This window comes from Sebastes umbrosus, chromosome 23, assembly GCF_015220745.1.
Source record: "Sebastes umbrosus isolate fSebUmb1 chromosome 23, fSebUmb1.pri, whole genome shotgun sequence".
Lineage (NCBI taxonomy): Eukaryota > Metazoa > Chordata > Actinopteri > Perciformes > Sebastidae > Sebastes > Sebastes umbrosus.
The window spans coordinates 21,632,692-21,642,677 of NC_051291.1; the positions used below are offsets into that span (position 1 = coordinate 21,632,692).

At 38.1% G+C, this 9,986-nt stretch overlaps 1 protein-coding gene across 1 annotated transcript; it reads left to right on the top strand.

Annotated features, from left to right (window-relative positions):
• The first annotated feature begins 337 nt into the window (after positions 1-337).
• On the top strand, positions 338-7,242 carry LOC119482712 (tetraspanin-8-like). Its single transcript, XM_037760526.1, has 9 exons — positions 338-507; positions 1,647-1,718; positions 1,814-1,930; positions 2,419-2,511; positions 2,868-2,945; positions 4,978-5,091; positions 5,178-5,210; positions 5,314-5,397; positions 5,518-7,242. The coding sequence occupies exons 1-9, from the start codon at positions 448-450 to the stop codon at positions 5,656-5,658; spliced, it is 792 nt and encodes a 263-aa protein (XP_037616454.1). The 5' UTR covers positions 338-447; the 3' UTR covers positions 5,659-7,242.
• The last annotated feature ends 2,744 nt before the right edge of the window (positions 7,243-9,986 follow it).

Sequence of the window (9,986 nt, forward strand, 5' to 3'; positions counted from 1 at the left end):
CAGCTTTTGGCTGCTGTTTTTGTACCCGTAGCCTGTACTGTTCCAGCGCTTTGCATTGTGGGATACAGTAGGCGAGATAGACTGGTCTGATGCATACTGGAGAATTTTTCCAAATCAGTACGTCATCTGGGTATTTTTGGCATACTGGAGATTTTGCTTTTGTTCGCATACTGCATACTACATACTACATTTTGGCCAAATCAGTACGTACTACTAGTATAGTATGCGGTTTCGAATACAGCCCATCTCTTTCTTTTCGGCCAGATGTCTCCATATCGGACATCCCGGCGGCGGCGCCGCCTCCTTACTGGAAGCCACCGCCCCCCCCCGGTCTGTCCCTGTAAATTAAACCCAGCTCCCCCTCCTCACATCACTTTTCCTCAGTCAGTCGGAGCTTCACGGCGTTTACAAACATTACTGTCTTATCTGTTATTTTCATCTGTAATCATGACTCAGGTCAACACCTGCCTCAAACGCACCTTAACCATCTTCAACCTCTTCTTCGCGGTGAGTCAGCACCTTTTAATAACAAGTCAAGATGGCTGCCTTTGATCTCTTTGGGAATATAAAGTGCGTAGCTAACGTCTGTAGTCTGTTTGTTTTATAGTTCACTGTAATATGATCAGCGTGTTTGTGAGTGTCAAACATGAGCACAGTCATCGTCTGTCTTGTGTTTCCAACAGGCCATTATTGATGTATTATTTATTGTAGCTTAGTGTTTTTAATGTTAAACCATTGTTCACTTTGTTTTGTTGCTGCTTTTTTGTAGGAAAATCATGCGGTGTTTTTTGTTTTAGCATAGAGACTTTGTCTAGATTTATTATATTATATTAACAATTGAATATGTTTATAGTCTTTTGGTTAGGGCTGCAATTAAAAATGAGTTGTATTAATGTAGTTTGCAATGTGCAGGGTGATCGTCAAATGACTATTTTGTCCAAAAAATCAAAGTTATTCAATTGACTATGATGTAAGACACTATCAGATCCTACCATTCAAGAAGCTGGAACCATCAAATGTTTCTTATTTTTTCTTCAAAAGTGTCTTAAAAGCTTAAAGAAAATTGTTGCAGATGGATTTTCTAGTGTTTTTATAAGCTATCTGCTTTTTGGTGGAGAGTTTTGATGCTTTGGTTTCTGTTTGATTTGTTTCTCTGCTGGTTTCCAGTCAGTCTGAAGCCAAAACAACAATTATATTTAATAGTTTGCAGCTGTCTGGTTCCGCAGAGAGCTTTAGTATAGACCTTTTTTCCACAATAAAAGCCCGTGGTGTTCATTTACAGTAACTTTAGTTGGCCTGTTTGAGGGTTTGTCCTCATGAAACCAGGTCAGTCTGAACCTCATCGGCTTTTATCCCCTGTGGGCTCATTGTTCTGGTTACCTGATAGGAATGTTTGTGACGGAGTTTCAGTACAGATACAAAACAATTAATTGATTAATCACAAAGATAATAATTCAGTAATGAACATAATGATTAGTTTGCAGATCTTCAGTAAACAAGCAGTTGTTCTCAATCTTTTAGGGTTGTTACACCTTCAAAAAAGGCTGCAAATACTGGTTATTCTTATAATTGAGGAACTTGTGTGCGTTTACATGTGTTGTTTTAGTCGTTGGATCTGATCAAACTGTGTTTTTTTTTTGTTTCAGATCATTGGCGGCTTCATCATCGCGCTTGCTCTGCTGTCTCAGATCCTCACCAACGTTAATGGAGGCGAAGGCGTAAGAACTAACACCGATTACAAACAGAAAAATAACTTAGTGTCTTTAAAAATAAACTAAAATATGAACCATTCCATCGCTTGTTGTGCTTCCAGCTGGAGGGTCGGACCGCCGGCCTCATCCTCCTCTATGTGGTCGGCTCCGTCACCATGGTCATCGCCATCCTGGGAGCCTACGGCGCCCACAGGGAGAACAGAGCGTGTCTGATCGTGGTGAGTAAAATCATCTGACACATGGACTTCACAAGGTGACGAAACTTCACAATAAAAGACGATGTGAGAAGAGTTTTCCAAATCGAATATGATGAAATGTGTGAATTTTTAAAGAAATTTCAGTTTCACATCATCTGTGATGTCTCTGATGGGAAAACCCAAACTGACTTAAGTTTAAAGAGAAGCTTTCTTTGTTTTTTACTTCCTGTTGTTGTGTTTATATAGAGAGCAATTCCTGTCCAACACTTAATTTCCCTTCAGTGGCTTAAAAAACGTTAATTTTGACTCTAAATCTTGTAGCTGCCTCTTTAAAAAGTGCCAAACTCATTTAAATTTTAAGAGATTTTATAAGAAGAGTGTATGAACTCCTTCTCCACCTGACAGCTGACCTGTAGAAACCTGTATTCACTCAGTTTTTTCTTACCTACAAAGTTTTCGTGCATCATTGTGCAACTGTAGTTACGGTCTTTTCCTGTTTTTCTCTGTAGTTCCTGGTGTGTATGGTTATTGGAAGTCTGATGATGATCCGAGCTGGTATTCCTGCCGCCATCAGCCGTCCCGAGGTAACATCCCTACTGCTGGTTCTACTGTTGGTTCTACTGCGTACAAGAGAAGAGATTTACCCGATATTTAATGGTTGTTCAGCTCTAAAGAGACCATCCAGCTAATAATAAGTTATTCTATATTTCTGTGTATGTTTATATTTCATGTGTTTAGAGTCATTAAAACAGCTCACGGTCACATTTTAAAGTTGCAGTCCATAAAATGTCAGTATTTTTTGTGGTTACTGGTGTTAACTGATTTAAAACTGATCCACTGAGAAAATATTGGAACATTTTTCACTATTTTCTGACAACATACAAACATAATCAGCTGATCTGTTCAGACACTGAAGTTTTTACGTGTTAATTTAACCCACAGCTGAGGGCACGTTGAGGAGAAGTTCCATGAGCTTCTTCCTCTGGATAAAGCTTCAGAAGATGTGAAGAACATGGCTGAAAGCCTGCAGACACAGGTAAGATATACACATACACACAAAGCTGGCCAAAACTTATGTTTGAATATTCCCTTCAAAAAACACGTATATTCGAACTATTCGAATATCTGTTTTTGTGCATTGTGTCCACGACACCGCGTTCTAACTGAATGTGATCACACATTTGACGTATTACATCTTTAGTTATCATGACTAAACTTGAGATTGTGAGCTCTTAAGTTTCCCAGCCTAAGTAGGTTCTTTACTCTCCAGCTCACGGCTATTGTCGTCCAACCAGTTTACACTACCCAGAATTCCTGAGGGGGCAGCCAGGTGTGGCCTGCGTCACTTGTTTTGCGGCAATTATGTAAATGCAGTGAGGAGGAAGTGGATTATTTTACTAACATGCAAATGCCCTCACATCTGTCTGCACTTCAACTCAGGTCACATCAAGTCAGATGAGTTCCCCACCTATTGTCTATAAAGAGGAAGAATCTGACTTGATGCTTTTACTCTCATAAAATGGAGGAACTGATCAGAAAGGGTTTTAACTCCTTTACTTCTTCCTAAAAACAGTTTTCACGATTGTAGTTTTTCTTACAGATGTGGCTGCAGTCGACTTTCTTATAAGCACTTTCTTTTCGTGCACAAGCAAAAATAACAAAAATAAAATGGTTTCCGCTCTTAAAACCGTCCTGATTCTGGTCTCTTCTGAAAGGGGATAATTTGGAGTTTACGATCAAATAGTCAGATTTAGTTTAAGTGATTCAGAACCACATTTACAGAAGAACAAAACATGGTATTGTTTCTTTTCTGTCCTGTTTTGCTTGTTACTAAACAAGCAGCTGTCGACACTGTGATGCTGAGATCATTAATAGTGTTAGAAGCCGGGTTTCCAACTCACCGTACTCGGGTAATGTGCGTAAAGCGTGAAGGTTCCACATATGGAGGACGGAACCTGCCAAAATAAAAACAGAAAATTAATAATGACTCGATAAATAAATAATATACCATTAAATGCAACAAAAATAACTATCAAATAAAATGTATTCATTAATTAATTGATAAAATGCACAAAAATCGATATTTATGTTTAATTTGCTTTTCTATTTATTTCTTTGTATTAATTCCCTGATTTATTACGCCTCTTATTTTTTATTAATGTTTAAAATATACTTATTTATTTTGCATTTATTATTTATTTTTGTATTTATTATTTTTTTATTTATTTTTGTATATATATATATATTATATTTTTTTTTATTTATTTATTTTTTAGATGTGTGTTTTTTTATATATTTACCCATTTACTTATTATTTCTCATTTCACCTATTATTTTTTCCCCCAAACTAATTTATTTCTGTTTTCTTTTCTTCATGCATTTCTAATTGAATTGATAAAATGTGACATAAATTTGATATTTCTGTTTTAATTTGCTTCTTTAATTATTTACCTTTGTATTAATTCCCTTATTTATTTACTCTTCTGTTTAATTCTCCCTTATATTTATTCATGTATTTATTTTTATTAATTTTTAAATGTATTTATTAATTTTATTTATTATTTTTAGATGTGTATATTCATTTATTTATTCACAATTTTCCATTTGCATTTCAGTCGTTATTTATTCCCCCAAACTTATATATTTCTGTTTTCTTTTCTTTTTACATTTCTTTACGCATTTCTGCCTCATTATGCAAATGAGAGGGCCATATTTATTTTCTACATTATTTTTGCTGCATTTAAATTTTGCTTGTCATTTATTTATTTATTTTTGATTTTGTCAGGTTCCCTCCTCCGCAGTTAAAGGGCTAAATTTAAAACATAAACATGCTTCTTTTTACCAGCAGACCTACTGTACAGTATATCTGAATATTTCCAGATAACAGCAGTTGAAAACCAGCTTGTTTTCTATGTAAAACCACAGATCAGTGGTTGAGAGGGAAACTTCACACATCCTGCTTTCAGCTGCATCTTTAGCTTCCTGTCTTCTCTCAGTTTGTATTAAATACTTCTTGTCTGTGCAGTTAATATGAAATAAAGTGTGTTTCTTCTTCTCTGGTGTTTTAGCTGCACTGCTGTGGTTTGTTCAGCTATGAGGACTGGAGGGAGGACATCCCCAGATCGTGTCTGTGTGACCAAGAGTACGAGATCGAGGGGAAGTGTCAGTCAGTCAGCTACGGAGTGAGTTTAACTTTTCACTTTTACCATCTTCAATCATGGTGTGTTTTTATAAATGCAGGTTATTAACGTTTAATCGTCTCCTTCAGCGTCTGATGCAGAGGAAGTCCGTCTACACCAAGGTCAGTGGACATTAAAAATTAATTTAACTCACAAACAAGTTAATATCATATTTACATGACTTGTCAGCTGATTGAATGACCTTTTCTGTCGTCCCGTCCTCAGACCTGCTTCCCTGTCATCCTCCACTACACCCTGCTGCTCGTTGACGTCATGATCGGAGTCGTCTTCTCTCTGGCTGCCCTGGCGGTGAGAATTAATAAACACTTATTATTTTATTTGCAGAGACAGAAGCTTCGTTTCTGGCTCGGTTCTTTTACTCTGATAGCAACAGATGTTAACTCACCTTCTTCCTGTTGTCTCCTCCAGCTGTTGGGCATGGTCTTGTCCTCCCTCATGATCCACCAGATGCGTTACCCATACAGACCCACCATCCTGATGACGGTCCCCGCCGTATTCACCACGCCTCCGCCCAAATACCAGGAGCTGCACAACCCTCCCGAGTACTAGAGGAACACCTCTACTACCGCTCTCGCTTCTGTTGTTAGCTCGATGTACAGCGTCGACAGGAAGTCGACGTGTTTCTGTTGTCTGTCTGTTTGTTCTTGAATGCGAGGCAGTGCGAGGACGGCATGTCCAAAGTGCCTTACGTCACTGTGAGGAGTCCGACTGTCGATGGAAACACCACTGGGTTTCATTTTCTGATGCAAAGCACCTCTGAAAAGATCTGCAGCAACTTTATTAGTCATTTTATATCAGTTGAGAGTGAGTCTGATTGGGGGGCGGGGCTTCTTATTGGTCGCAATCTGCTGTTTTCATACAACTAGAGAGGATCGTGTTCGTCATCATCACAAGATAATTAATAATCAACATCACAGAAGTAAAAAGTCAAAAAGTTTGACGCTTAAATCTCTAAATTCTGACTTTTTTCTATGGAATTTGGCTCTAAAAATCCTCTTCTGGATAAACTCAAATGGAGTTCAAGAAGACATCTTTTAGACCACCTTTCAACAGTAATAAGATCACAAAATAATTTAAGATCACAAAAAAGGAAAAAAATAAGAATGTCTCGTTTTTGAAAGTATTTGTAGACTTTAATCTCTAAATTCAGACTGAATTGATTGTGAACTTTATGAAAACATCTCAGTTGTTAAAAGTAAAACAAAATCTGAGACTTTTATTGTTAAATTCTGACTTTTTTCTATGGACTTTGGCTCTAAAAATCCTCTCCTGGATAAACTCAAACTGAATTAATCAAGAAGACATTTTTAGACCATTTTCCAACAGTAATAAGATTAAATTAAGATTGCAAAATAATTTAAGATCACATTAAAATGAACAAAATAGAGCTAAGATTAATACCTCTATGTTGAAAGTCAAAATTTGTAGACTTTAATCTCTAAATTCAGACTGAATTGATTGTGAACTTTGTGAAAATAATCTCAGTTAAAAGTAAAAAGAATCTGAGATGTTTATCTCTAAATTCTGACTTTTTTTCTAAGGATTCTGGCTCAAGATGTGTAAATTTAAAATTTTGTGGAAAAGATTTTATCAAGAAAACATCTTTTATAAGAAATTCAGATTTGTTTCTAAGATTTTTTAATGTCACTACATAATTTAAACGTCAAGATTTTAATCTTAAACTGTACGGTTTAGAAACAGAATCATTTAGAGCCAAACTTCATAGAAAAAAAGTCTGAATTTAAAGTTTTTTTTTTGCAATCACAAACATCCTCTCTGGTTATTCTTTTAATTTTTCACAAACTTCAGTAGAACTGTAGTTTTTTTTTTTTAGCTGCAGGTTCCTGAAGCTCATTGCACTTTTCTCTGATGCAAAAAAACACTTTAAATTTTTTTTTTAATTATCCTAGTTCTAATTTGTTTCAGCAAACGGCCTTTTTGAGTGATGATAAAAACCAGAAGTGCCACATTGTTTGCTCTGCAGAAGCACTGAAATTAACTGCTGAATGCGAAAAAGATTAAAATCTTTTAATTTATTTTCTTCCCAACCACGGACAGACTGATCGACATTAATCCTCCAATTTGTAGAAGCTGCCACTCTCGCCTCGGTTTACGTAAAGTTTTTTTTATATATATATCTATAGATATAGATATATCTATATAGATATATATCTATATCTATATATATATCTATATAGATATAGATATATCTATATAGATATATCTATATCTATATATCTATATCTCCTGTACATTTTGTTAGTGAATGTCACAGTGGGTCTTTTCTTTCTCTGTTACTGTCATCACCTGTTTACAACATTATATCCTAACTCTTCATCGTCCACATCTCCCTGTTACCAGCACGGCGTAAAAACCTGTCAGAAACAATGACAAGTTAAGGCTTTTATTTTGAAAACCCTGAGCGCTGTGTTGACGAAGCTTTAGAGGCGAAATTAAAAGCATGTGCTTGTGAGGTCATGGCAACTTATTATTTTTATAATGAAATGTGTATAAAAGGATAAATCTGGATGTGTGAGAGCAGAAAGTCCCTAAAAAACAGTTAAAGTCTGTAAAACTGAAGAAAGGGGAAATATTCTTTATAGTTCTTAATCTTTTCTTTGTTGTTTCTATGCTTGATTTTCTGCTGTGAAATGATACCGTAGTAAATACTGGAGTACATACTGGAGTAAATACTGGAGTAAATACTGATGACTTCAAGAAATAAAAACTATAAACCAAACTCTGCTGGTGTCAAGTACTGGAGTAAATACTATAGTTAACACTGGAGTAAATACTATAGTTAGAACTGGAGTAAATGCTATAGTTAACACTGGAGTAAATATTATAGTTAACACGAGTAAATACTATAGTTAACACTGGAGTAAATACTATAGTTAGAACTGGAGTAAATACTATAGTTAGAACTGGAGTAAATACTATAGTTAATACTGGAGTAAATACTATAGTTAACACTGGAGTAAATACTATAGTTAACACTAGAGCAGGGGTCTCAAACTCGCGGCCCGCGGGCCAATTGCGGCCCGCAAGACGATATTTTGTGGCCCCCACCTTGATATGAAAGTTTAATGTTAGTGCGGCCAGCAAATTTATTTATTTATTTTTTTTTTATAAAGTTTTTTTTTGGGGGGCATTTTTTCATTTTTATTGACAGGACAGTGGATAGAGTCTTGGAAAGGTGGGAGACAGAGAGTGGATGCGGAAAGGGCCACAGGCCGGATTCGAACCCGGGCCGCCGCGGTCAGGACCAAGTCTTGTTACATGGGCGCCCGCTCTACCAACTGAGCTAACCAGGCGCCCTCGGCCCGCGAGTTTTATGTGAATGGCAGTTTGCCGTGGAAGGTCCCTTTGTTGCGCGAGCCCGAGCTGAACTCAATTTACCTGGGGGCCGCTGGAGGCAGAGTCTGGGTGAGGCTGGGCCGCATCAGGTATTCCACAAAAAAAGCTTTGTTAAAAAAAAAACAATCTTCTCAAACGTCATTATTAACAGTTCTTTAACTTGAATGGGTTCTTCTGAACATGAACGGTTCTTCTGAACATGAACTGTCCTGAACATGAATGGAACATTGAAGAACATGAATGGTTCTTCTGAACATGGCCTCTATTGCGTCTCCCACTTTTCCTGAAATTGTCTGTGCTCGTCACCAACCTTTCTCTTCACTGCAGACTTTGAAAAAGACATGATATATGTGTGACAAGATATATATTCATTCCACTTGGTGTCACTCCACAATAAAGTTGTGCCTGCTGTGTTTGTGTTGCTCTGCAATTACACCACCAAACCGCTAGTTGGCGGCGGCGTCTCTATGAGTTTCTTCTTCTTCTTGTACTACAAACAGAAACTGAGCGCAGTTGGAGCTAATAACTGTTGAACCACAGAACTTTTACTGACATTACTGGAACACCGAAAAGAGAAAATATATCTGAGTCGATTTGTGTGAACAAACATTGAAAAGATGGAGGCAGAGAGAAGTAGAACTTTCTGTGGTTGTCCGGGGTCCTGGCCGCTCAGCATCGCTGAGAGACTGGACCAATCACAGCTGTTGCGGTCTGCGTCGCCGCGACGTGTAGTTACATTTCTGGAGAGGTGCACGTCAGGCTACGGCGTCGATTCAACGCAGAAGTATAAATCAAGCTTTAATCAAGCTTATGCGATGTTACACGGGCGCCGCCATAGTTGTTGTGAAATGTTTCTCTGCTTGCATCAAGCCCGGCCGATTGCCCGCCCCCGGGAGCCATATACCCCACTGTGATTGGTAGGTTCGTTCAGCTCGGGCTCGCGCAACAAAGGGACCTTCCACGGCAAACTGCCATTCACATAAAACTCGCGGGCCGAGGGCGCCTGGTTAGCTCAGTTGGTAGAGCGGGCGCCCATGTAACAAGACTTGGTCCTGACCGCGGCGGCCCGGGTTCGAATCCGGCCTGTGGCCCTTTCCGCATCCACTCTCTGTCTCCCACCTTTCCAAGACTCTATCCACTGTCCTGTCAATAAAAATGAAAAAATGCCCCCCAAAAAAAAACTTTATAAAAAAAAAAAAAAAAAAAAAATTTGCTGGCCGCACTAACATTAAACTTTCATATCAAGGTGGGGGCCACAAAATATCGTCTTGCGGGCCGCAATTGGCCCGCGGGCCGCGAGTTTGAGACCCCTGACACTAGAGCATTCAGAGGGACGGATGGATCAGACTAGAGACCTAGAGCATTCAGAGAGAGATGGATCAAACTAGAGACCTAGAGCATTCAGAGGATGGATGGATCAAACTAGAGACCTAGACTATCAGAGGATGGATGGATAAAACTAGAGACCTACGCATTCAGAGGATGGATGGATCAGACTAGAGACCTAGAGCATTCAGAGG